At 40.5% G+C, this 27,397-nt stretch overlaps 1 protein-coding gene across 2 annotated transcripts in view; it reads left to right on the top strand.

The window, feature by feature from the left end:
• The window catches only part of RPS6KA2 (ribosomal protein S6 kinase A2), a 280,998-nt gene that overhangs the window by 198,304 nt on the left and 55,297 nt on the right, over positions 1-27,397 (top strand). For both annotated transcript variants that reach the window (XM_066178673.1, XM_066178672.1), the window contains 5 exons: positions 13,866-13,946; positions 14,750-14,829; positions 17,809-17,915; positions 25,694-25,731; positions 26,438-26,580. In XM_066178673.1, coding sequence (XP_066034770.1) covers positions 13,866-13,946; positions 14,750-14,829; positions 17,809-17,915; positions 25,694-25,731; positions 26,438-26,580 — 449 coding nt within the window. The remainder of the gene's footprint in view (positions 1-13,865; positions 13,947-14,749; positions 14,830-17,808; positions 17,916-25,693; positions 25,732-26,437; positions 26,581-27,397) is intronic.

Below are 27,397 nucleotides of genomic sequence, written 5' to 3'. Positions count from 1 at the left end.
ATTTCTGCTGTACATAAATGCAGCAATATCGCCCAGTCCCTTCCTGTCCACACATTCCTTCCTGTGTAACTTTTCTGTTACAATAATATAAAATTATAGCTCCCTGCAGAGTTGTATGTTCACTTGGAAGGCAGCTTCAGCCGCTTAGTATGCTGTTGCCTGAAACAGCTTTGTTTTATTCTCCCCAAAGAGCACACGGGACAGGACTCAGAAGCAAACTCCATCTTGCTTCGTGAGCAGTTCAGCAGCAGAAGCTGTGTCCTAGCATTCAACAGCATTGGTGCTTGGGTTTGACTGAGTTTTGAAGGAATTCTTCCAGTCATCTCCCTTTGCTGTGCCTTGGCTTGCCAAGCACAGTGGTTTTGGAGGACAGAGTTCCCTCCTGATGGAACTCACTCAGGAACCCACCCAGTGCCCTCCAGCTTCTCAAGGCCATTCAGGTCATGGCCCCAAAATGCAACATAAAGAGCGGGGCAACCTCAGGTCCCAGCACACACTGTTATTTTCCATAGATTGGAACCACACTGCTTATTAGTGCACCCACAGGTTTAAGCCAAAGTTTCAGACTTTGTTGTGAAGACACTGAGTGCACTCGTGTTTGTGTTTTTCATAAGGTATAACACAGAGCTGTCTTAAATTTTTCCATCTTTTTGCTAGGTTAAGGTGCCCACGGCCTGGACTTCTAATCCTTGAGCAGTTCCATGGGCCTTAGCAGCATCTGAGGGTTGCATTATTCAGGTTTTCATGTGATGATTCTCTAGAGAGAACAAAGGTGATTCAAATCTGAAGTCAGAGGAAGAAAGCACTGTGAAAACCTGCTGATTTCTTTGGCAGAAAATACATGTTTTTTGCCTGTGAACAAATTATATAAGTTTGTTCTAAATGTTTGCTGAGTCATTCTTCTGTCAGTGAAATACAGGAAGAATGACTTTTTTAAATACAAGAACCCAGAGCAGCTCATGCAGGTTGCATTTGAATTTGCCCCCTGGCTATTCCAGACAGTAAAGGAATGGTAGCTGTTGTGTTTTGGGGTTTTGGTTTTTTTTAGGAATGAATAGTTCCTCATACTTACGGCTTTTCTGATAGTAGAAAGCAATTTTTCAAATCATCTTATAATTTTCAAACAATTTGCCATTTACCTCTTTAAAGTTGCAGTTGGTCTGTGTACTTGTGGTGAATAAGCATCAATGGAGACACTTAAAACTGCAGCTCCTGTAGGTACCACTGTTAAAAAGTTTTCAGATCCAAACTCATTCTTCAAACTCTCCATCACAGACTTGATCAAGAGTTTCCGTATAGCTTGATTTCCATTGGATTGTTCTTTTTATCATATTCATTGGATTGTGTATCTAATGACAGATATTTGCAGTTACTCCCAAGTTGGTTATTGTTTTACAGAAAAGATCACATTTGATATTTTTTATTGTTGAGTAGCAGATTGCTGTTACTTGCTTTTGCTGTGGATTCAGGAATGGAGAGACTACATGGACAGTTGTGCTGAAGCCACAAGTGAAATGTTTATCCTGTTTGAAAATGTGATCCAATTCCAGTTTATCTGTAGAAAAAATTCTTTCACCCGGAAAGGACTGGGAGATGGAATGGCTTTTGTGAGTCTTCACACCCCTCATCAACACTAGCTGGAAAGCAGAGAGAGGAGAGAAACACACAGCTTAGTTTAATTGGAACAGATCTATGAAGACTGACATGAAGCTTCAGCTAAGGGAATGAGTCCAAGATGAGACTGTCACTGCTGGCCATGTACAGTGCTCTGCCTGGTCCAAGAACCTGGGAATGAGGACTAACTGGACTTCAGGACAATCACAGAGGCTCAGTGGTTCTGCTTTGGAAGCAGGCCTCATGTTGTTACCTGGGTCTGTGCCAGGTAAACCCATCAGTGTGGCACTCTGGGCGGGTTCCCTGTGCCTCACACTGCTACTTCAGGCATCATCTGGAAGGCACCTGAAGAAATTCCATGGCCCACCCCTGACCTAGAGGGGTACAGTGATGCTTTTGTGTCATTCCTCACAGATGTTTGTCTAACTCATTCTCAGACTGTCTCTATCACTGTATTGTTACAAAATGCTTCCTAGGATCTGTCCAGTTTCTGCCTTGCCACAGCTGAAGCTGTTAGTCCATCTCCTCTCTCTCGAGCAGTTTCCTCTTTGCAGTTTCCTTCCACATCTTGAAGTTTGCTATGTTCAGCTTCCATCTCCTGTAAGCCAAGAATCTTTTCTGTTCTTTCCTTCTTCAGTGTTCCTTTTTCCTAGATACTAATTTTGGAAGATTTAGCTATATACTAGGTAAGTCAGAGGGGATATTACCTGCTCCGACTGCATGTCCTACCTTTCAGGTCCTCTGTGAGTGCTTTGTTATGACAGAGCAGAGGTACTCCTGCTCTACCACAAAGATTATTGAAAATTCAGGGGGTGTAATTAAACTGGGAGAAATGTCTTGCTGCAGAAACTGCAGAATGGTGAGACTGTCGAGATGTTTGTTCCTTTGGAGAGTCCCATTCAAAGAAAGTTCCTAGAAAAAGGCAGACCTTGGGCAGATGGATTTGTAAAATGGTGTGATTCTTGGGGTGTGCTGTGCAAGGCCAGGAGTAGTTCTTGATAATCCTGATGGGCCCCTTCTGACTCAACATATTCTATGAGTCCATGATGCTGTGAGGGCTTCTGGAGGGTGGCTGCCTGCAGCTGTCAACCTCCACACGCCTTCCCCCATGTGTTTATTTCAATAATTAAGTGCATCATCAGTGGACAGGATGTTCCCAGGCCAGTTGGGCCTTACCAGTGACAACAAAACACTGGTCACTGTTTACCTTCCCTGGTGCCCTTTTTCTTCCGCATCTGGCTGGTACCCTATAAGCTAAATGGAAATCATCATGTGAAAGCCTACTTTTCTGGTTTTATTTTGCCTTAATCTTGAGGCTTAAAATCTTTTGTGTCTTGTTTTTCTTGTCCTGTCTTAAAGCAGCTTTGTGAGCTTTGTGTTTGCCTGCAATGCTTCTAATTTTAAGGAACCCACTGCCAAAAGAGAAAAGCTATTGCTGGCACCTCATCATGTCAGCTGTGCAGCACGTGAATGAACCTCTGGAAGTCTTTTAATCCTGCCTGACATTCAAGAGTTTGCTGTTGGTACCACAAGGCTGCGAATTACAGGAAGAGAAAAATTGCTCTTTTGGCGAATATAGTCTCAGATGCTCTTAGTTTTCATCTCCTTTGAATTATGTCACGTAGTCTGTTCTTTCATGGCAGGCTCTGTCTAGTATGGGAGCTGGTACCTCAGTTTAGGAATTACAAGACTTTAGCTGTGCACACATTTCTGCTGCCAGCCTGCTTCATGAACACAAACCAGCTACCCTTAATGCTGTTCTTCTGCTCAATCTGTACTGCCAACCCAATTATGCCAGCCTGCTCTTCACAGTGCTCACTGCCCTTTGGAGGAGCAACAGTCAGATATTAATGGAGATGTTATTAACACCCCTCCTCACTGAAGTGCAATCTATTGCATTATGGAATTTAATAGCTAAAGATTCCAAATGAAGAAATTGTTAGGAAATGTGTCTTCTGTTTAATGGATTGATTATTTGAAATAGTCAGAACTATGAATCAACTCTGCTTTTGAATAAATTTATAGCTGTAGTGGAAAGCTAAATTGAAAATACAATAGCTAAAAAATCCCTGGGATTTTTAACCTCCCTGATGGACTCTGCAAGTCTTTGGCTGTGGTACAAATCCATTATCTATATGACAAGCATTTGTTTGTTCTGTTCACTGAATAAGTTGCACCATTTGTAACAGCCAGAATAATTGCCATTTAACCAAGTTCAGCTGCCTGCAACTGCAGTGCATCTGTAGTTGGTTGGAAACCAAACTCGTAAGCATCCTCTGGGAGTTGCATCCAACTGCTTTTATTGGTTCCCATAACACAGCAGAAAAATCTTACTTCCTTTCAAGCATGAGGACAGATTAACAGTGAGATAGTGCTGTCACTTGATGCCATTTTAAGTCAGAGTGACAGCAGAGGATAGGGATCAGTTGCACTGGTGATGGTTTTCCTCACAGCTCTGCAGTTGGATCTCTTGTAGACCTTCCCCAAACAGCTGGCCAGGCATTCTGTTCACAACTGCTCCTGGAGGTGTGCTAGCACTTAGCTGGCTCTCCATAAGAGTTAGATGGCACAATGTAGGAGACTACCATCTGGGATTTGTTTCTACAGAAGCAAAACTGTTCTCTGTTTTAACATTCTTCATGTAGGTCACACATGTCAGTTTCAGCTTCCTCGTGGCTGTGGCATTTGCTCCAAGATTAAGCAATCAGCATCAATGGCAGCCTCTCCTCTCTATTTTCTCTACAGCATTTTCTATCTGCATGCGATCGTAATTGACACACTCAAAAGGTTTCCATGGCACAGTAATTTAACTGACATTTTCTCAGCAGCAGTAGATTATTTCTGTAAATTCAGGCAAAGCCCGAGTTGTTCAGACAATGGTACCATGTCCCTTGTCATGTTTCAGATCTTTGTTTGGGCTATGACATAGTTGCCGTTGAGTGGGAAATGTCTTCATCAACACAGTAAACTCAGAATTGACTTTTCTGCTGAAGGAGAGCCTACGTTTCCTCTTTTACTGTTTCACATATCTCCTTCTATTTATATTCCTTTCTTTCCTTTTATTTTGATAAATAAATCTTTGTCCTACATTTTGATATCCTTTAAATATTTATCTTCTATATAGGTTTTGTCAAGGCTTATCTGTTCAAATTTGGTTTTGTTATGGATATAATAAGCTCTGCAATGTAAAATGTCCGTGTCATACAGCTAGGTACTGTCTTGATCTTTGTGTATTATCGTAAGAAAGAAGTACTTGCAAGTGTACATTTAGAAGTACTGTTTTGTATTTTTGTTTTTACATGGTGTTTCCAGCACAAAGCGAGCAACTTCCAAAGTAAAGTTTTGAGGAAGCCTGAAAGTTGACACTGTGTTTGTGAGGAGTATGGTTTGCTAGCAGTCTTTGGAAGGACTGTCACAGGGCTGGGTGGCCCCAGAGGGGCTACATTACCCCATTGCCTTACTCACAGCTATCACCCACAGGGTAACAGCCTTAGAGATCAAAGATTCTTGATAAGGCTGTCTGAGACCACAGAATTAAAAGCACTGTGTGGAAACTGAACTGCCCGTGGTTATTCACAGGGTTTTCAACTTCACTTCCAATATGAATTTTTTGATTTCTGATACTGATTTTTTCTGAAACTGATTTTTTCACTTTGGTGGAATGTTCTGATACAATGCTATGGTCATTAATCCTGCTATAAATACTGTGTTTCAGACAGCCTTCCAAACACTTGTGCATAGTAATGAAATCTAGGTGGGTTTTTTTTGTTGTTGTGTTTTGTTTTTTTTTTTAAGATGTCCTTTACTGAGGTGGAGTCACTGCAGCAAAGTTACACATAGTGAAAAATGCAGTCTCATTCCCCTGCAGTCAGGGCAGGCTGGTTTCTTACTAAATAGTTATTTAACTTTTTCTGTTCAGTTTTGTTTTAAAATATGTCAGTAAGGAGGTTCCAATCCCAAGCCATTGCTCTGCTTTGTAGGGGTTCATGCAGTTACAGTTTGCCCAACATTGCCTACGTTTTCTCTTTTTCTGTCTCACTTATCTCCTCCTATTTATATTAATTTCTTTCCTTTTATTTTGATAAATAGGTCTTCTTTTTCCTCTATGTTTATATCCTTTAAATATTTATCTGCTCTCCTCCTGTCTCCCTGTAGTCATTGCTCAGTGCCGTTTATGTTTAGCTTTTGGCAGTTACTCAGTAACATAGGGAAAAAACCCAAGATTTCCTTTTCTGTTAGGTGTTCTTTTAGAGCTCCAGCAGCTACATATATTTTTAGAGCTGTATATAGGGACTGAGATGTAGATGGTGAGATCCTATTAATGTCAACAGCGGTTTTACTATTGACTGTTTTAAGGCCATGATTTCACCCAGAAACGCTCTGAACTTAGTCATATCTTCCACAACACTCCCTTTACGGTAGTGGAGTCCAGGGTGCAAATCAATTCACAATTGTTTGAGGACTGTGTTTCTCTTCTCAAAGGAGAAAACAATAAATCAGCCTTTTTTGTTGTTGTTGCTGCTGTCTGTGTGACCAAGGCTTGCTGATTTCAAAGCTTTAATGAGCATGTTGATAACAGCAAAAAGACCAGGCTTTTTCTTATGCTCTAATTTAGGAAATGACCTTGCCTTGACTTCACAGCCTGCTTGCTGGTGGGACTGGAGGCTTCTTCAGTGACAGACAGCCGTCTCGCAGATGCTTTTTCATTTTTATGAGGCAAACATATCAGCAGAGCTATATTAAGTGTGTCTGCCTAGTGTAAGGTCCTGGGCAAAGCAGAGGTTTGTTTTGTCTGAATGTTAACATTAAATGCCCCAGTTTTACTGAACTATTTAAATTCTAAATTCCTGTCTGTTTTGTGTGCAGGTAGGATGGAAGGCTGGGTTACAGGTAACCTGATAAACCTCATCCTGTGTGGTTTACAAATGGAATCTGTCTCAGGGCTTCATATCTTCTAAATGAAGTGTGCCCTCAGTGCTGGATGATATGCCACTATCCCAGCTTCCTCAGTGATGCCTTAAACGTACTAGTTATTTGTTTCAGAAACCAAAATTTTTGCAATTCAGTAACTGAAACGCTCATCCAAAAAATTTTGTTAGAATAAGTCAGATGGGACTGGCTCTGTGTTTACCACATGCAAGCAGCCTAATGGAAGGAGTGTTTAGAGTTAGAAATCAGCAAAGTGCAGTTGTGGTCAGGACAGCTTAGGGAGAATGTTAACATTTGCCTCCTGTCCTCTGGCCAAACCCTTCCAAACTCTCCCGTCTGAGAAATGAACCTCTCACTGGCCAGCCACTGCCTTGCGTTACCCCTATCAGAGCTAAGCTGGTAAACTCCAAGTAGGACAATCACAAAAACATCACTTCATTACTTTGTTTGTTTACCCTAAACCTGGAAGACGTAGAGGTTCTGTTTTAAAACTTCCTGGTGGGTTTTTTAATTATTCTATCTTCTGAATTTATGTTACAACTAATAAAGAAAATATGAGTTCCTGGTAGTGTCTATCCACAGCAACAGAAGACTTGAGGGAAATTTTGCTTGACAAAATATCACTATTAAGCATTTCAGCAGAATTCTTTGGTTTGATTGTGTACCTTTTTAAACAATATTTTATAGTTGTACATTATAGTTAGAGTTAAGAAAGAGGAAATAAAATAAAATAAAACCCTTAACAAAGAGTACTTTGATGCAGCCAAAATAATTTTTCTCAATTTAATTTTGGCAAACCTTGCCAAATTTAGGTTTTCTGTTCCAGTTTAGAGAACAAAAACCCACAGCAAAAAACATCTTTGAGAATATTCAAAATTGCAAGTTTCAAGCAGGTCTGCAGAAAACATTTACTAGGATACTTCAGCCTATGACTAAAACTGCCCTGGTGGCAAATGACAGCATCCCAGAACATACGTTCTACACAGAGAGGAAATACCACCTTTCCTCTCTTTCCAGGAATTATCACTTAATATTTTATAAAAGATTATTGGTCTCATCCTTAAACATCTGAATTGGACCAGGCAGAAGGTTTCATACCATGCCATTAAACAAAATAGTAGAGGCTCATATAAATAACAAAAGAGAAGGGACATGGGTGGGCTTTAAATCACTCTCACACAGGGGCACTCTGCCCTGAGTTGGTGTGCCAAGAACTCCTTGGGGAGATCCTGGGCCACTCTCACCCCCTTTCACCTCTGCCAGGCTTTGCAAATGGATTAGTAGTTGCTCAAATGTCCTGAAGGAGAGGTAATGCCCCTTTGAGTACAACTGGCTTTTTAAACCTGGAGAGACTGAATAAAGAGGACAATTCTTTTTCCTGTGGAAGGCTGGCATAAGAGGGAATATCTTTGCATTTTCCCCCCTGGGCCAGTGTTCACTCTTCATACTGTTCAATCATAAAAGCTGTATTTTTGCCTTTGATGAGGTGCTGCAGAAAGTATTTGTGGTGAATGCCAAAGCATAGACAGGCTTCACACTTAATGAGCAAGGTGATGCACCACCTTTATGCAGCTCTCCCTGTAAAACCCACCAAACAGGTGTGTTTTCAGAGCAAAGAGCAGCAGTGCTTGATTAAACCATGCTGGGCCTCAAGCTGAAAAGGCAAGCGGCAAAACTCATTACCCTGAGAGACCCAGCAGTTCCTGGATGTCTGGATCATCTCCATCTCAAGAAAGACAAGAAAAAATTAACTTCTTCATTGCTTCTGTTGGCTTAGCAACATCTGCATAGCAAAACACAAGGCAGACACTCATTTGATACTGGAATGCCCCATGGATAGGAAATAGGAATCTTGGTGCTGCTTCTTCTTTGCAGCTGCATGCAAGTTAGTCAGCACTGCAGCATGGCAGGAGCTGCAAGGGAAAAAAGAGTCTCCCAGGAGATATGAGAGAAGTTTGATGGGAAGAATTTGTCCCTCTTTAGACGGTATTTCAGAGTAGGACTGAGGACTACATGTCCTGGTCATCTTTGTGTTATTTGTTTCTGGCATGCTGGCACATTTGAAATACCAATTTTGTGTGGGGAGAAAAGGCCAACTGTCTCATACATATTTTAAACAACTTTTCTTTGTTGCAAAACTATGTGAAACCAGTTTCTTCCTTCAGTTCATCGTAATTTCCAGAGTTGCTGGTGAATAGTGTTTACTGGGACCTCTGAATTCTAAGGCCAGCCTTACTAATTTGTCATTTTGAAATTATGCCTATTCCTAGAGCATAGGTAATTATTACCTGTTAGTAAGAGTTAGTACTGAAATTGTTGTTGCTTGCAATAGTAGTTACAATAATAAAAAATAGTTATAAGTCCCACTTCAGTACAACTGAAACAAATTAATATAGGAGCATGCTATGCTCAAATTCAAGAAACAAATTGATGATTTCACAGAATATCACATCTGCTAAGGTAAAGAAGCTTAAATCAAACATATGATTTCCATAAAAAGAAAAAGGAGTTCCAGGTGCAACTCTGCAGAGGTGTTGAAGACTGTCAGTTTTGCACAAGTTGTGAACAGATGTATTTCCAGCTGTAGGATTTGGATTTTTAGAGGAAATTCCCTTCTAGCAGATGGCAGCTTTCTTTTCTCTTCATGAAGCTGTTTATTAAGTCTGGTTTTAATGAATTTAGTTAGAACTGATTTATGAAGCTATGAGGGGTGTAATTCTGATTTTGCTGGTGATGTACGTCACCACAGGATTTGGCTTATTGGATACCATTTCACATCCACAGCTCACAGACCTTGGTGGGGAACGGTTCCACCTGGGAGTTATGCATAAGCACATCTGTGGATATTCAGTGGTTCAGTTCTGCTTAAAAATACACAAAAATTGAAATTTCACCTCTGCATAAGGACATGAGATTTACGTGATCGTCTGGCTGGTCTGTCAGTCAGTATTTCTCTAATGATGGGGTTGAGCCCAACAGCTAACTTCAGCCAAAAATCTGAAACACACTTAATCTCCTGCAGTGTCTGTGGATTTTTTTGGTCAAGTGGAGAGATCCAAGTTGGTGTCCCAGAGAGGAAACAGCAGGAAGCTGCAGCTGCCAGAGGCTCCATGGGGTAGGAAGGAGGTGACTGTGCAGCACCCTCAGCTCACCAGGCTGCTCCTTGCTGGCACGGCTATGAGGAAAACATGACAAGGGCTCAAGTTACTGCTCTGGGGATTTATTTTCAGCTGAGTTTGTATGTCCTAGAACCCATGTTTTCTCCTGACAAGTCCCATGTCATTTTTTTTTTTTCTGTAGCATCAGACTTCATCAATCTGTTCTTTAATTCTCTTTGTTGGAAAATTGAGCAGAGGTACTTCAGAGGGATATTGCAAGATGTAATTAACTTTTACAAACAGAGAGAATAATGAATAGGTGATCAAGACTACAAATGGAAGTTCAGTACTAAAGTGTAGTATTGATTTAGAGACATCTGTCATTCTGAATCTCAACGCTGAAGCATCAAGGCTACTTTAAAATACAAAAAACAGAGGCAAGCCTTTGATTTCTTTATAGCCAAACATGTTGTTTCATGTAAAAAGAAAAAAAAAAAAAAAAAAAAAAAAAAAAAAAAAAAAAAAAAAAAAAGAAAAAAAAGAAAGAAAAAAAAAAAAAGGGAAGGGTAGAGATAAAATTACCTCTCCCAGACCCTGGATTCGTAAGATTCCCAGTCTACATTCTTATTGATTTTTCAGAGTGCCCTTCTACGAAGGAGTGTCTCCTGCTCTGTAGATCTGTTTTTTCTGCCTTTGCTGCAGAAGGGTAGGGCTGAGTGGTAAAGCTATGGTAAAATAGCTCTTTCCCCATCTCTAAAAGGTTCCATATTTTGGGCCACAGAGGATCTTTCTTCCAGAAAAATAACCTTCACAAAATGATACGCATTTCAGAAGAAAAGCACCTGAAGTCCCTATGTGACTTCCCTATGCTTCTACATCCAGTGTGTCAACAGGATGCTTTTCTGTTTTTTATTTGTGTTGTAATAATGCTCCACTGATGAAGGTACAGCACAAAAGGCTGCTTTTCAGAGGATTTGAGTGTAGTGCTGTGTGGAACAAAAACACAGTAAAACAGATAGTATTTCCAAGCAGAACCATTGAAGTGAGGCTATGATCACTTTTAGAAAGCCTGTATTTCTCCATATCTCAGGTAATTAGGCACTGCACATGTACTTTGTCTTCTGGACATAGGCAGTGTGGATTTGAACTTAGAATTTAGCTCTGTACTTTTGCCTACAACAGACAGTATTAAAAACAGATTAAAATAACAGCAATAGAATTGAAAAGGATGCTGCAGAGTGTTATATGTGCATACTCTATTTTCATTACCTTTTTTCTGTTCCTGTGCTATGTGAAGAATTTGAAATTGAGTTGCAAGTTCCTAAGGCTGAGTCCTATTTTGCTTTGTTCCACTTGAGGCAAAGTGCTGAGTTTTAAAGAGGTGTGGAGGGTAACGGACAAAATTTAAAGCCATCATTTTGTTCACTGATTTATTTCTCCTGCTGTGATACTTTTTGATGCTGTTTTAACTAAGTTTACTTAGTTTATAGCTCCCCTTGTTCTTGCTTTATTAATTAATGCTCCACTCCTAATTAAGCAGTGACATTTCTGATTGAAAGGTCATTTTGAAAGGTAGAGATGAGCAAATAATTTATAATCAATAATGCTTTTTGCCAAACATCTCTGGGCAGATTGTTAAATCTTTGACTTTATTTGTGTATTTCCTGCATGTATCTTCCTGCAGAAAAAGCTTTCTGTAAGTGGCCAATAATTTTATCACACTTGCTGGGGGATTTCTCTCCCTGATGTTTCAGGTCAGGGGATTCAGCAGCACTTTGGTTAAAATTGTTGAAAAGGACAAAAAACCATTGAGAAAAAGTCACTAAGACAGCAAACCTATCCTCTGACAACCCATTCCTAGTTTAAATTTTTTATACTTTCAAACACCAATTTCAGCCTGGTGACATCAAGAAGACAGTTTCCCAAATCACTGGAGAGAGACTGACCCACTCAGGCAACCAAATCACCAGGTGCTGTGCTGAGCCACCTCCAGACGACTCTGGGGAGGGACCAGGCTGCTGTGCCTCAATGCAGTCAGCAGATACTCACACTGGGGCTTTGCTGTTTATCACACTTGCTTTGCAGCCCAGTGCCCTTGGCCAAGGCAGTCCGTTGAGATGTCTGTATATGCATTGTCTTGCTGGATCTTTCTCTACAGAAGGTTTTAAAGAGGAAAGCTGTAAGTGGAAAATGGTGTCTGCCATAGGAGTGCTTATTTAGAGCTTCCATACCCTGAGAGGATCCAGCTGGCCCCAAGGGAAGCACTGTGGGGCACATGTGGGGCATCCACTGGTCTCAGCCCAGGGAGCAGGGCAGAGCCATCCCACTGCCAGGCACCTTCATTTGTGCTCTTGTCACCAAAAGGTGCCTGAGGAGTCCTGGGCTGGCCCAAGCTGTGTGATGACAGCAGTGCCCAGACAGGGACAATCTGTGGTGCTGCTGAGCCTCCAGCTTCACAAGCCTGATTTCTGCTCCTGAAAGACAGGTTTTCAAAAGGAAATGTAGCCCCATAATGCAGCAGCTATAGGTTCAGAGTGGTTACAGGGCCATGACTGGAGAGTGAAATGTCTTCTATGGTGACATCACCTTCTCTTTGAGTCTGGTGTGCCTCTTTTGCATGTGGGGAGTAGGGTGACTTGTGGGGTTACAGGTCCACACTTGGTTACCACCACAGCAGCAAGCAGGACACGGGGCTTCAGCAAAGCACTGGGCTGCACAGCTTGGCCTTTCCCTTTTGAGAGGTTAAAATGGTGGGTGGAGAGGGTGTGCTGCTGTACTGACAGCCTGTTCTCACAACTGTGCAGTGCAAATGCAGGTAGGCACTTCCTTAGGCTGCCTAACCAAGATTAATGGGAAATGTCCCATGTAGAGTGTCCAGCAATGCCCACCTATCCAACATTAATTCTCACCTGGGATCATTGCTGATGGACAGCCCAAGAAATGCCCTGTCTTCACATAGGTTAAGCATTTTGTGAGTGTATGCTGTGTGATTTTTACTTGAGGGATGAGATTACGATTCTGCAATTCCCTTTGTTTTGAATTTATCTACGAGGTATCTTAGGTTGAATGAGTTAGTAAAGGCTATGTCGTTATTGGCCCAAGTATATCAAAATAGTAAGAAATCCAAGTATATCACCAGTGCTATTTAAGGTTTTCAGATCGGCTGGTTTGGACCTATTTCTGTGCATCAGTTTTTGAAGTACAGCAATAGACGGGGGTTTTGTTGTGGTATGTTCCTTACTTGGGTGTTGAGAGTACTCAGCTTCTGAGCAGCTCCACAACACATGCCTGGAATGACAGAGTGACTGAGATCTCAGGCTTTGCTACCTACGATAGTTTCATAATATCTCTTGTAGATGCTTTAATCTGAAAAGCGTATTGGCATTGTGAAGAGAAAGAAGAAAATGTCAATACTTTCAATAAAATAGTGATTGACTGAAAAATGCATTTTTAGGATCAAAGTATGATAACATGGGGACTTGAATCCTCCTCAGTATCTGAATATTCTGCTAAATGGCTTTGGTATGAAATCTTCAGCATTAGTTTTGTTTAGCTTGAGCTCAGCTCACCTCTGAAATTATGATTTCTCTTACTCTCTATACATCACAACCACAAAAAGTACTTTTCTCACTGCTATCACAAAATAAAGTTATCTCTACCCATAAAAATAATTAGTTACTATTTTTATTTGGATTTTTTTTATTAGTGGTCGTTTGGGTGATGGTTTATTGGAAGTTTTAAATATTGTATATATTATACAGCACTTCCAGAAAGTGCTATTTGGTGATATGTCATAAACACTGCTAGCATCAGCAAAATACAATAAATTAATTTTAGCAAGATTAATCTGACTTGCTCTGGGACTGGTACATTCTGTTTCATCTTAAATGGAGTAAAGTAATTAATTTTATGTAATTTTCATTTTCACTTTAGCATTCTCTTCTGTGAAGTGTCATTGCCTTCTTGTTGTTTGCAATGCTGTAGTCATTTTAGCTAGGGCAGCTCTCTATTGGGAAAGACACAGGGCCTTCCTGGAGAACTTGCTGCACAGGCCAGACAGTCAGAAATAGAGGACACTGGAGTGGTCTTATTTGCCTAAGGTCATACAAGCCATCAGCAAAGTGAGAATCAGAATCCAGATTTCCAGGTCCTTATTCCAGTACTGTATCCAATGACCATGCTGCCTTTTCATGTGTCACTGTTCTTACTGTTCTTTCTTTGTAGTTCGGGATCGGGTACGATCTAAAATGGAGAGAGATATTTTGGCAGAAGTGAACCATCCTTTCATAGTCAAGCTTCATTATGGTAACTATAATAAAATATAATTCATATTTGTTCTTAAATTGGTTGGGGAATTGTGACTAGGTGTGTTACACTTCCATGCAGATACTCCCTATCTACTTATGATTCTGTTTCTGAAATGGCGTAGAGGCTACCTGTGTGAAATTCTTAGTTTAAGCTAAAGGAAAAATTCATTATTTGTAAGTTTCAGCCATTCCACCGTCAAAATAAATTTGTCATAAAGTCTGAAGTAGTTGGTAGTGCTGGTGGAGTAGGTGGTGAATTTACATCTGCCAACACCTTACCTGCTGTCAGGTATCATTTAGAAAGACAGAGAATTTAAAGCTGGTTTTAATAATCAGTACCAGTCTAAATTTGTATAGGTGTGTACATGAATGTGGTGTCTTGCTGGAGCTGCTTCCTGCCATGCCAGCCCCATTATTACTGTAACAGGTATTCTGAGGACATTTGGGTAGTGCAGAATCTCCTCCTACACAAACGTGGGAACTTCTCTCTGTGCCTCACTCTTGGGGACTCCTGATGCCTTGTGGAGTGAGAAACACAATTCACATCTGCATAGCATGGAAATGAATATATTAGTAATGCACTGTTGTCTCTCAGCTGACGCTATTTTTTTTCCCATAGCCTAAGCTCAATTGCTAAGTTCTATAAAGAAATTTTTTTTATTATTTTTTTTTTTTTTTTTTTTTGGTTCTCAAAGTTTTGGAATGACAGTGAGGCAATGGCATGAATAATACACTGCTAGTCAACAGAACTTACTTTATCTTGATGCAAACTTCCAACATCTTCATTCTTTTCTAATGCAGCATTTCAAACAGAGGGAAAGTTGTATCTAATACTAGATTTCCTGCGGGGAGGAGACCTTTTCACCAGACTCTCCAAAGAGGTAAACTGATAGATATTTAACTCAGAAATTAAAGACTGTTCTGGATTTTCAGAACTCAGATTGGCTTCATGGGAATGAAAAATATCCTTGGGAATAGTCGTGTATATATATGTAATAGAGTTATCTCATTTTGCGTGGTTAAAGGGGTTCTTAATAATTGTATTTGAATTTTTCTAGAGGTAATGCAGCACATACCATGTAGGCATCACTGCCAGAGAAAACTGCTAAACCATTCTCGTAGCAAAATAGCCCCAGACTTGATGCTATCAGAGTAAGTCTTGGATGTGATGAGACACAGTCTGAGAAGTCAATTCCCAATACATTTTGCCCTCAGGATGAACCACTGGAAAAACACACACACTGCCAGCAGAGGGGAGAGATGGCCATGGGTCAGGGCCAGCCCCTGCAGCTGCTGGGGGCAGGTCAAGGGCCACACACCAGCCTGGACATGGGAGATTGACTATCACGGCCCTCACCTGCTCTCCTTCAGCCTGCCAGGAGCAGCTGCTGCTTTCATACCCTCCCCAGGCTCCCATCCCTCTCCTGTCCTCTGCATGCCATGCTCTTGGAGAGGGACTGCTGCAGGCAGGGAACGTCCCAAACCCAAGTCTTGCTGATGCCCATACAGAGCAGCCGCAGTAGATTTTCTAGGTTTGTTTAGCTCTCTCCTGTATCTCCAAACCTCCGTGAGCCAGCAGTCCCAGAGAGGTCCCTGCAGAAGTGCAGGAGGCTTCAGTGTGGCAGGATGGCTGCCCTGCAGTTGTCTGTGCCCTGGTGTTCTCTGTCACCAACATGATGTCCCCAGCCCTGGGTACTTCTCAGGGTGTGGGGACAGGGGTGCAGGCAACTGCTCAACAAAGAGTCATTAAAGACAGGAACCTTTCAAATGCCATCTTGAGGGGAAGTTCTGTTGCTCTTCCTGGGTTTGGGGAGCTACTAATGGAGTAAAAAAGCTGTGAAGGCAGTATTTTCAGTCAAAAGTTCCCTAGCTTTCCCCCTCTCTCCCCCATTCAATTCCTGATTCAGTGATGTGCTGCAGGATGCGGTGTGCACTGCAACTTGGGACCCCGAGTGTTTACTTTCAAGGCTTGTTTGCTAATGCAAGAAGACATTGGTAACAAGTTAATTACACTGCTTAGTAATGATCCTTGTATAAATATTCAGTCCCTGGTGGCAGTTATTTTTAATATGAGTAAAAATATTTTAAAAATTTAAATTTAAAATGTCCTTCTGTTATTGTCATGAGACCAGGCTTTATTAGCAAGGCAGCTCTGCTGTCTCAGCAAGGGCCTCTCTGGTTTCGTGGAAGGAGACAGAAAATGTGGCTCTTGCCTAAGAGGGCAGATCCCTGTTCTGCACAGCCAGGGATCTCAGAAGTGGAAGATAACAGCTCAGACTTCTTTAAAGCTTCATGTTTTCCCCAAAGTTTGTCCTGGGCAATTCACCAACGTCCTGTGCTGTATACCATCATTACGCTGACTGTAAAAACATACTTCTCTTTTATTCAGTGTTTGCAGCTCACCTTGCCTGCCTATACTTTGCAGCTGTTCAGGAGCAAGGCATTGCAAGGAAAGAAGTTGAACTGGGAGAACTTGAATGTTTGCAATTTGTTGTTATAGATTTGGTTGAAAGGTGTTGATTTCAGTGGACTTTCAGTCAGATCCCATATACATATATTGGATGCATGCATGCATAGCTTGCCTATTTCTTGCTCTGCCTTTTTGAGACATCTGACTTCAACTAGGCGTATATGTATAGATTTTTTCCTCGATTCTATTAATTTCTTGTCTACATTATTTATTTTAAATCTTCTAAATAATTTAAATTTCTTTAAAAATTTATTTAATTTTTACATTTAATACAATTAAATTTGAGAGCTTTTGCTTGTGTATTTATTATTTTCCTTATGTCTTTATTTCTAGTCTTTGCAGTAAAATTCTTAATTAAATTATGTGACATTTGTTCTCCAAATCACCTCTTTTTTTCTCTCAGCTGTCTGGAACTTCTCAAAGCACTCAGATATTTTGGCTACCCCTTTTTGAGAGCAAAGACTTGATTTTAAAATTAAGTTCTGCAACTTCAACTGTAGAATTTACATTTACATATGACAAGTAAATTTGTATTGAGCTGACTCATTTTACTTCTGTCATGCATATTCACACTTGTGTATCCAATATATCAGCTTTTTTTTTCTGCATTATTATCTCTGTGCACATTGAAATTTGATGAAATAGAACATCTGAGATATAATGGAAGTTGAACCAAAGAAGTTTCCTGCAATCTGAGTTTTTGAGAGCTTACCATTTTTTTGATTACATAAGTTTCTTCTGACCTAAAATACAACTTTCAGTGTTAGCAGTATCCATATCAGCTACAGAAAACACTGTCTTCAGCTGGCACCTCGTCACGTCCTGGATGTTAGACAGCACATCACTGCTTAGGGCATCTGCACTGATATTCCATGAACCTCCAAGGCATGAGGTTTTAAATCCATCTCTGATTCTCTTCATGCTGTGTATTTTGTTCAGACTTGGAAGTATTCCACTTCTCCAAAAAGATTTCCCATGCTGTTTCATGGGAATTTGGTAAGCAAATGCCGGGATTGTAGCAAGTTAAGGGATATGAAAGCAATATGGGCTGCACTGATTGTGTTTAATTTTGCTGTTCATTTCCAAAGGCTGAGGAGTTATAATTTATTTCTAATATTGTGACATAATGTCATCTAAACAGATCAAACAGATGAATGAGAGCAGCATATTTTAAGGAATAGATGTACTCAACAGATCAAGTTTTGTTTTATGGGGAGAATCTGGTAAGAGTTGGTAATGTCAGTTCAGACAAATTATGGAAAATTGAACCTGATATGATGGTCCTTCCAGCATTCCCAGGTTACACAATTCCTTCCCCGTGTCTGTTTAAGGCAAGCCAGCCCCACCACTGTCCAATAAATAGATGTGGTCTTCTCTTCCTTCTCTCCAGGTGATGTTTACAGAAGAGGATGTCAAGTTCTACTTAGCTGAGCTGGCCTTGGCATTAGACCACCTCCATGGTCTTGGAATTATTTACAGGGATCTAAAACCAGAAAAGTAAGTTAACAAGGAAAAGTGCACAGAAACATAAATACTTGAACTTTTAGGTTGCTTCTGCTCCTTGTCACACTACTAAATCAGAAGGTGCCAGGGGCTCTGCCTTCCTTCTTGGTTGTGAGACTCTACAGGAGACCATCCCTAACAGCAAAAGGGTTTTTCTATCATACTAACTTAGCATGAGGCCAAATGTTTTGACTGTGCTCCAGTATGACGGGACTCTCTGTGCCTGGCCTTCAGTTTTGTGAATGATTTCAGTAAAGAATTCAGATCCCTGTGCCTTCAACTTCAGTGGCACTGTTCTCTGTCTGCAGCATTTAATCTGGCCTTCCCCCTAATGCAGTGTAAACCACTCAAAGCAACTCCACTTCCAGCTCATACAGAATATGGTGTGGCACTGTTCAGTTTTACTGTAGCCATTACCTAAAGTAAATGAGCATGTCTGAGAACTTGTGTGCCTGTTAACTCATGAGAGAAATGATAATCAGGACTTCTAAAACACTTGGATTTACTGTGCAAAATATTTTCTGAAATATTTGTTCTCACTTATATTTGCAGCTGTTTTTCACTCATAATGTGGTCCTAATTTTCCTTTCTCTTTTTTATTTGCAATACATCAGTAGAGCAAATGACACCCTCAGTGCTATCACTGGGAGTGATGGGATACTGTTCTTATTCTATGCCTTTTGCTTGGTGCTTTGCTGGATTCTGCCTTGACGACTCAAATAAATCAGGCTGCAACATTCCAAAGTTCCTTTTTAATGTAATGGTCACCAGCATTTATAAAAAAAAACCACTGAGGGCAGTCTGTTTGGCAATTGCTTACACTTTTAAAGTCTAACAGCACAGCAGCATTTTCCTTCTGTGACATCAAACTGAAAAATATTGAGCTCTTTCTTCAAAATGGAGTGTTATTGCTTTCACTCCCATGGACAAAACATGAGACCAAAAGTGATGGAAAGTGGACTTTGTAGGTGAGAAGTTGAAGGGGAGGAGACTGTTTATCTCCATTGCAGTTCTGTGTGATTTAAATTTTAAATTCTATTTTATCTTTTGGTTAGAAAAATAGTAGTAGAGTAGTAGTACTATGTGAACTCAACAGACATACATAGCAAGAGCTCTCAATCTTTTTGGTTAGAGGACTTTTTGCAGTTGGCCAAATTTTCCAGTCTTGCTCGTTTATGCAACCAAGACTGGAAACCAGAGTCTCTGGCAAATATGGGAAATCATCCTACAAATTAAACAGGTGGAGGGAGAAAAGTATTGGTTGGTTCCTGATATGAAATGCAGGTAGGCAGTGGTGACACCCCAGCTGCCACAGCTGCAGGCTCCTGCATCATTTGCCAGCAGCTCCTCAATTTCAGTTTCATTGAGTTGCTGTTTTATCCATTCAACATCAACATCAACAAACATGTACACAATAAAATAACTCCAATTATAAGTTTTCTGTTTTAAACTTTGATTCTAGTGAGCATTCGTATGAATCATGCACTTCTTTTCTCTCTGATATTAGATGAGGCTGATTTTTGACATAATACATGATACATGAATCTGCTATTAGGAGGTATCCAGACATGAGCTTGTATATTTAGATATGCCACACTGCCATTACATTTTTAGGCATATGCTGTAATTTTTTGCTTTAGAAGAAGTTAGAAACCAAGGAGAAAATTAAGTGTGTGTCAAAACTGTTAATTGTATTTGAGGTACTGAGAACTGGATTTTTCTGAGTTCTCAGCAAGGAAGTGTCACTTAGCATCTCAAAAAACGTCTCTCAATTACTCCAGTTGCAAGTGAGGGTATTTTATATTACTTCAGACCAAGCTGCAGTGCTTTGTCATTGTCACACAGAAGCATGTTGAAAAGGTACAGGTGGAATCCAGTTTTCTCTGGATTTTTGTCTGAGCTGAGACCAGCCATCCCCTTCACTGTACTGCTCTGCTAAAATCCCTTCCTGACTGTTACCAGTCTGCCAACTGAGACAAGATTTCTCTGGAAGAAAATAAAGAGTATCATCATGTAACTGAAGACTTTACAGTAAAGTTAAGGTGGCTGCCCTCACTCTTGCATTTTCTACTTTGTATATATGGTTTATGGTCTTTGACATACAGTTAAATGGATTAACTGTAATCCAGTTTGTTTTGGATGTAATTGATGTAGTATAAATTTAGTTTACATGAATATAACTGTTGTATAGGAAACGGAATGACCCAGAAGTTCATAGCTGGAGATAAAGCAAGGCCTCTGATTGAAAACCATATCCTCTAAAAATAGCTCTGTAAGTGCAAAGCCTATGTGTTGTCACATCTAGGAGAGCAGAGCATGACAGCCTATGATTTCTCTGGAACTTTAGGTTTGCATTAAAGAAATAGATACAGCAGAATAAAACAATTACTCTTGGGGGAAAAAAAATAAGCTAAATTTATGAGCTACATAAATTTATGAGTTACATCTGGGAAAGAGTATCCTTCTAAATAAGATGATAGAAGAAAATTAGGACCATTCCAGGATGTTGTCACCCTCCCCTCGCCCCCTGGCAGAATCAAGACTCTAACAGGTGTGTTGCTAATCTAGGTGTAAAATAGCTGGTGGAGACTCCATGCTCTACACAGGAAGCCTCTTGGCAGTGTTCCAGCAGTTGCTCATCTAAAATGTTGCTCTCAGTAACTAGTTTGAAATTTCTTTGCTGCCACTGCAGGCCAGTGCTCCTTGGCCTGTCCTCCTAGAAGCCCCAACCTGCTTGTTCTGCTCTCAGCAGCAGCCCCAGGGGATTGTGAGAACATCCTTTTCCTTAGACCTTTTTCTGTACCCTAAATGATCCAGGTACTGAACTCTTCTTCACTAGTCAGTCTTTACAGGGGTTGAGTCGTTCTCATTGCTCCCCTTTGGTTTCCCTTGATCCCTCTCTCCTGTGAAGTGCAACGTGCAGAATCACACACACACATCTTCAGCAGAGGCATTACCAGCATGATTACAAGCAAAAGGTTTGCTCTGACAGATTTGCAGAACTGGAGATAAATTAATTAATTAGTAATTTCCCAGTTCTGTGTCTCTCTCTTCCTCTCTCCCCTTTATTAAAGATGGCACTGCATTAGACGTTTCATTGTTCAATGCTTTTGCTGTTCTTCAGAAGCTCCCAAAAGTAACTGCTGACAGCTTTGAGTTTGTTTGTCAGCTCTGTAAGTATACTAAAATAAAGCTCAGTGGAATTGTTTCTGTTAAAAAAAAAAACAAACAAATAATATTAGCACTGTTCAAACCACTTGGAAGAACCCTCAGTACATTAAAATTTAAGATTCAGCTTTTTTTTCAATATTCTCTGAGCAAAAATCCATGTGAACAATTCAAAGCTGTGAGTTAATTTCAAGTGCAGCTGGGAGTTGTTCTCAAGTCAGCTGTACTTAGTTCAAAAAGACAAGTAATTGAGCTTTCTGGTTAAAGTCTTGTTTAGAACAAGCAGATAGTTCTCTTGAATTGTTGCTGACAAATTCTTCTCCTTGAGTTGTCTTGGTGATTTTAGTGGCATCCCTTGTCAGACAAAGTATTGTTCAGTCACACTGGGAGCCACTGAGCTCCTGACATGGTGAGGCGCATTTTTACTTAAGAACTGCACAATTCAGCTATAAAATATGGTGTGTATATACCCTGGTATATATGGTAAATATACCAAAAATGGAAAAATGGGAACGTATTAGAAAGTAATATATGATGTGTATGTTATTTCTTATACAAAGCGTATGAGTGACTTAGAAAGAACTCTACCATCTGAAAATGGACAAACTATTATTAATCTTTACCATTTCTCTTTTCAGAAAGCTAGATGCCCTTGAGTTCTGGAATAGGGGCTTAGGTTAACAAGGAGTGATGTACATTTTAAGGCTCTCAGTTGTCTACACAAGGGACAGTTCGCATAACAGCTCATATAACAACTTCAGATATCTTGAACTATACTCAAAAAAAGCCAAACACCATCTTGTAATGCACCATGTTGCCAGCCATGACTATTGATTTATGAATGCAACTGCCCTGTATAGAGAGAGGAGATCTGAGATTCGGTAAAAGACAAAGGCTTATGGTGGAAAGCTTCCATTGATGTAAGCAGTCCTTTTTTCACTTCATGGTGTCAAGGAAGCTACAGCAGAGAGGAATTTGTGTTCAGCAGGGTGAGATAGCATGGGGTCATGCAAACACTGAAATGTCACAAAACACTGAGGGTTTGTGAGAATCTTCATCTCTTTAGTAGATATTGGACAACTTCATCTGTTACTTTCAAAACAAACCATGCAATGAAATAAAACACTCTTGTTAAAGTCTCGGGTTTTATTTCCCACCTGAGAATTTGGCTACAGTTTCTGATTAACATAAAGTGTGGGTTGAATCTTCTGCAAAACTGCTCTCACTTAGAAAGACACTTAGATCGTCCAGGGAAAAAAAAACAACAAAAAAAAAACCACCCCACAACACACCCCAAACCCAACCAACCACAAAAAAAAAAAAAACAACCCAACCAAACCAACCCCAGAGTTCCAGCTTTATTACATTTGGCAGAACTCCACATTGATTTGGGGATTTTGGAGCTCAAAGTGAAGCCCAGAAGACGTGACTCAAAATCAAAAATAAAGAGTGAGAGAGAAATGGGAGAGAATTGTTCAGAGAATTGTCATTTAAGACATGATACAAAACAATGCCAACAACCCATAGCAAAAGCTTTTTTTCTCTGTGATAAAGTTGCAGCAGAAAAGTTGATATCGAGTTTGCAGTCCTAGCTCTGCTATGAGACTTCTCCTGTAAGTCAGACTGTATCATTCCTCTGCTATAAATTTAGCTGCCCCAGCCTCTAGCATGGAGATTTCCAGCCTTTATTTTCTCAAGGCATACTTTTAATCTGAGGTCAGTGAAAGCAGTTTGAATGTTTGTGGGATGATTCTGGTGATAAAATGTTCAATCATAAAATAATAGAATATCCTCAAGACAATCCCAAGAATCACACCAAGTGTCTGAGAGCATTGTCCAAACACTCCTTGAACTCTGTCAGGTTTGATGCTGTGACCACTTCCCTGGGGAGCCTGTTCCAGTGCTCAACCACTCTCTGGGTGAAGAAATTTCTCCTCATATCCAACCTACACCTCCCCTGACACAACTTCAGGCCATTCCCTCGGGTCCTGTCGCTGGTTACCAGAGAGAAGAGATCAGTGCCTGCCCCTCCTCTTCCCCACTTGAGAAACCTGTAGACTGTAATGAGGGCTCCTCTCAGTCTCCTCTTATCTGATAGACACCCTTATTTTGTGGCATTTTTTCTTCCAAGCCAGTGTGTGGTTCACTTATTCATGGTGTTAGTATATTTTTCTCCTAATAATTGTTATTACTGCTTTGAAGAGAAGGTTGATAATGACAGTATCCTGTAAAAGCACTCAAGCATTAGGCTGAAAAAAAAAAGAAAAAAAAAACCAAAAAAACCAACAAAACAAAAAAACCTCCTAGCTGAATTTTATCATTCAATGTGATTGTAACCTAGTTTAGCATTTTAAGGTAGTCTACTTTTTATGGTTTTTATAATTTCAAAACATTAATTTAGATGGAAGATTATTCTCAAGCCTGAATCATATTAAGAACTTCTGGTTCTTTTTCCCCTTCCATTGAGTAATGCTATCTTATTTCAGATTAGTTTATCCTGCAAACCATAGCTAAAGTAATTGTGATTTTCACAATAGAATGTCTGCTATGGATATTGTGGGATAAACAGGAATTGTAAAGTGATAAATATAAAAAGAGAGTACAGAGTATGATCAGAAAATAAGTTTGCTTCTACTGTCACAAGAAAACTACTTGTCTCTTGTTGTAATTTGCATTTTTAGAAGCAGGTACTTTGTTATTTTCTTTTTAATTTCACTCTAAGATAATTCCATGCAATAGTTGCCTTTTTTCCCACCCTTTTTTTCCCCTCGCTATTAGCATATTGTTTTCTTTTTACATGAAATATAATCTTCAGTTAGTAACTGTGGCATTACTTGTGCTGCCAGATGGCAAATGTAGAGGCCCCCAGATGTCCAAAGGCTGTTGCCAGGGGCCACAGAGGAAGCTGCCAGCAGCTGAGGGCATGGTAGAAGGGTGATTAGGGAACATGAGATGGAGGAGAGGACTGTAGATCACATTTTAGGGGATATGGGATACACTTCCATTGGAAGCCAGGTTCTGTTCATTTTGCTGCTCTTGCAAACAGTGTGAGAAAGAGTTGCTGTATGTTTGTGACTCAACCTCGGGCAGTATTATCTGTCTGAAAGCTCTGTTGGTGTTGCCTCCATCCCTTTAACCAGGGTAAGGTGTGAACCCTTTAATCAGGGCAAAGAATGGCGAACATGCATCATGTACATTCCAGAGCAGCATGGATTTTCAATAGGAAATTATTAAATTTAAACCCCATTAAATGTAAAATCAGTGTTTCTGAGGAAATCCCAAAACCTTTGAATTGCATAGTTATTCACCCAGGGGCTTCCTGGGTGTGGGGCAAAATTCTGGGTGATTTCTTTGAGCTCTATTCCTCCTGCTATTTTTCCAGATCCAGGTCTGGGGAATTCATGCATTCATGCTCCCTTCCACACTGGCAGGTGTTTTATTCTGTTCCCTTCTGAAGCACAAGTTTAAGGGTTGCAGTCACAAAAATACATTTAAACATGCCTGGTATAGACTAGTACTTGAAAATTATGTGTTCAGGGAAACTGTGGAGAAAGAATAAAGGTAAGATGCTTTTATTGAGAAGAAAAGGCTTTAATTATTGGACACATGGTACTGACTTAGTTGCTGGCCTTTGATGACTTGCACAACAGCTTTTTCTAAACACATGAATGACAGAAGAGCATCTTTTTCCAATTATGTTTCAGTTCAGACACAACTTTTCACAAAAGCATAGTCCATTATGTTTGGTTCACTTCTATCCTATTTTCTTCCTGAATAATTAGATTAAAGTGGTTCTCTAAGAGAAAAGGAATATGTAAATAGCTGTCACCTTGCTAGGTCAGTTTGAAAAGAGAAATATACTAAGTCTAACTAGGACTGAAGAAAGACCACCTTCATTGCTATGTCAGTTTTTATTTTCCAAAATCATTATTTTTCAAAGTCAGTGTTCCTTCTTGTTTCTGCAAAAACTAGCACTGCTTTTGGTGAACTACAGAAATGTTGGAGTGCCTTTGTGAAGAAAAAATATGTTGGCAGGTGGAAAATGTGAGAACACTTGAATTTGGCTTCCAGGCTGAATTTTCATCTATGCTCTGGACAGAAAAACTAAGCAGAGAGTGAGATCCATGCAGTTAGGCTGTGACTAGTCACTGTGCTCTGCAATGACTTTTATTACTTCAGCATGAACCTTTGGACTTAATTTTAGGTCCAGTGAGTGCAAGCCCTGATAGTTTGTGTAATTGCCTTTTATTATGACAAGAACAGGAAATGTGTAGCTTGTTCTCCTGATGGAAGCATATACTCTGCAGTTGTTGGCTTTGAACACCCTGTTCTTTCTGAGCTCAGTTTGCATGCCCACCTTGAACATCCTATGGAGCAAAGAGGAGGCTCCTTATGGAGCTGCCTCAGGCAGTGCATGCTTCAGATGTGAGATTAAAGAAACCTTTGAGGTTCCTTTTTACTTTCTGGAGCCATAGAATCCACTAAGGTTTTGTTCATGTAAGCATTTGAATCTTGCATATCTCCTCACCTGACTTGAACATTTTTTATTCATGTTTTTTAACTGCGCTTTGTTAATGAATGAATGTCTCCTTTTTGCTTTGTAGCATTCTTCTTGATGAAGAGGGTCACATTAAGATAACAGGTATGTGAGAAACAGAAAACTTCATGCCTATAAACTGATTATTTTTCTGCAGTATATTGCATGCATCCTGGTTTTTAGTTGGAAGGAGTTTGCTTACAAAAACTAGCAGCCAGAAGAGTTTGAGAGTTGAGCTTCTCTGTCGATTTGTCAACCCCCATGCTGCACAGCACATGGTGAACTTAGCATTTTCTTGGTAAAATTGTGCTCTTGACTGATGTGAAGCAGGCAGGTTTGGCTGCCTGCCACTGTGGATGGAAGGATGCTTCCAATATGACTATTTAATCCACGCAGAGGATGGCTGGAAAGACATCCAGAAGCACTGTCTAACCCACCTTTTCATGGGTGTTATCTGGCATTATTATTTCTAATACTTTGGTTAGCTATGCAAGAATCCTCTCTAGCATTGCCTTCACCAAACCTTAACTGTATATGTCTGCTAATTTAAACTCCCTTCTGCCTTGAGCCAGAACCTCATTCTGAAGAGGAAAAACACTATGCCTATTTTCAGGGTGTATTAACAGGTGCCAGGCACACCATGTAGGCAGGGCTCCAGCACGTGTGTGCCTGTGGCCTCTTTCTGCACATGGACAGGAGGATGCTTCACCAGCTGGTTGGTGTGTTTTGTTCAAACAATTTAAGCAAACAAAAAGCATAAATAACAATTTTGAGAGACCTGACGAGTCTTCTTCTGCTTCAATTTATCTAGATTTTGGTCTGAGTAAGGAGGCCATCGACCATGACAAGCGGGCGTACTCGTTCTGCGGGACAATAGAGTACATGGCCCCAGAGGTGGTGAACCGGCGAGGGCACACCCAGAGTGCTGACTGGTGGTCCTTTGGAGTGCTCATGGTAATGCAGAAATTGTGCTTTGTTTGCTGGGGGGGGGGGGGCGGGGGGGGGGACTGTGGGAGGGATCAGGTCCCTCAGATAAAAAATTGCAGTATCAGTGAAGTTTTTCAGAGAGGTACTCCACTCTCCTCAAGCCAGCCTTTTAAAATTAAGTGTTCAGATGCTAACCTGCCCCCCCCACACACACACACCCTGCACCCCTCCAGCCTCTTCTGTCTGTGTGCTGTTGTTGCTGAGGCAGATGAGAAAAGATCAAGAAGCTCTTTGGTGACACTGTGATTTTTTTTCAAAGCTATATGAACACTGAAGGTTTTTGGGAGCAGATGCTCACAGCATTGTTTCATCAAGCATAGTTCTGTCCCTTGAGCCCAGACACCAGGCATCTGCTACTCTCACAGGGATGTGTTTGGATAAGGAGATGGGGCTGCTCTCTCCTGAAGGGTGCAGGCTGCAGATCTCCCCTGTGCTCAGGGCATGGCCGTCACCAGGCACCTGCGACTCCCAGGGCAACTCACCGTGGTTGTCACAGAAGAACCAGGAATTTAGAAATTAGCATAGCAATGTTCTCTTCCAACACAACATCATTTCCTGTGGTATGGAGACTATTTTTGGTAGCTATATATTACATTACATACCAAAATATATAGAATATATTTGAATTTTGTTTACCTGAGGCAGACAGCTGATGCCACCAGAGGAAGTATAGGAGGCAGTGTGAAAAACAGTGAAAATTTGGGTTGGGGAGGGCCTACATCACAGATCTGGCAGGTTGGCAGCAGTTAATCTGCATAAATATTGTAATTTATTGCCTGAATTA

The sequence above is a fragment of the Chamaea fasciata genome, unplaced genomic scaffold, assembly GCF_029207755.1.
Source record: "Chamaea fasciata isolate MVZ Bird 193981 ecotype frontalis unplaced genomic scaffold, bChaFas1.0.hap1 SCAF_3, whole genome shotgun sequence".
In the NCBI taxonomy this organism is placed as follows: Eukaryota; Metazoa; Chordata; class Aves; order Passeriformes; family Sylviidae; genus Chamaea; species Chamaea fasciata.
Note: the sequence above shows the minus strand (reverse complement) of the source record. Positions and strands in the feature narration are given on the sequence as shown.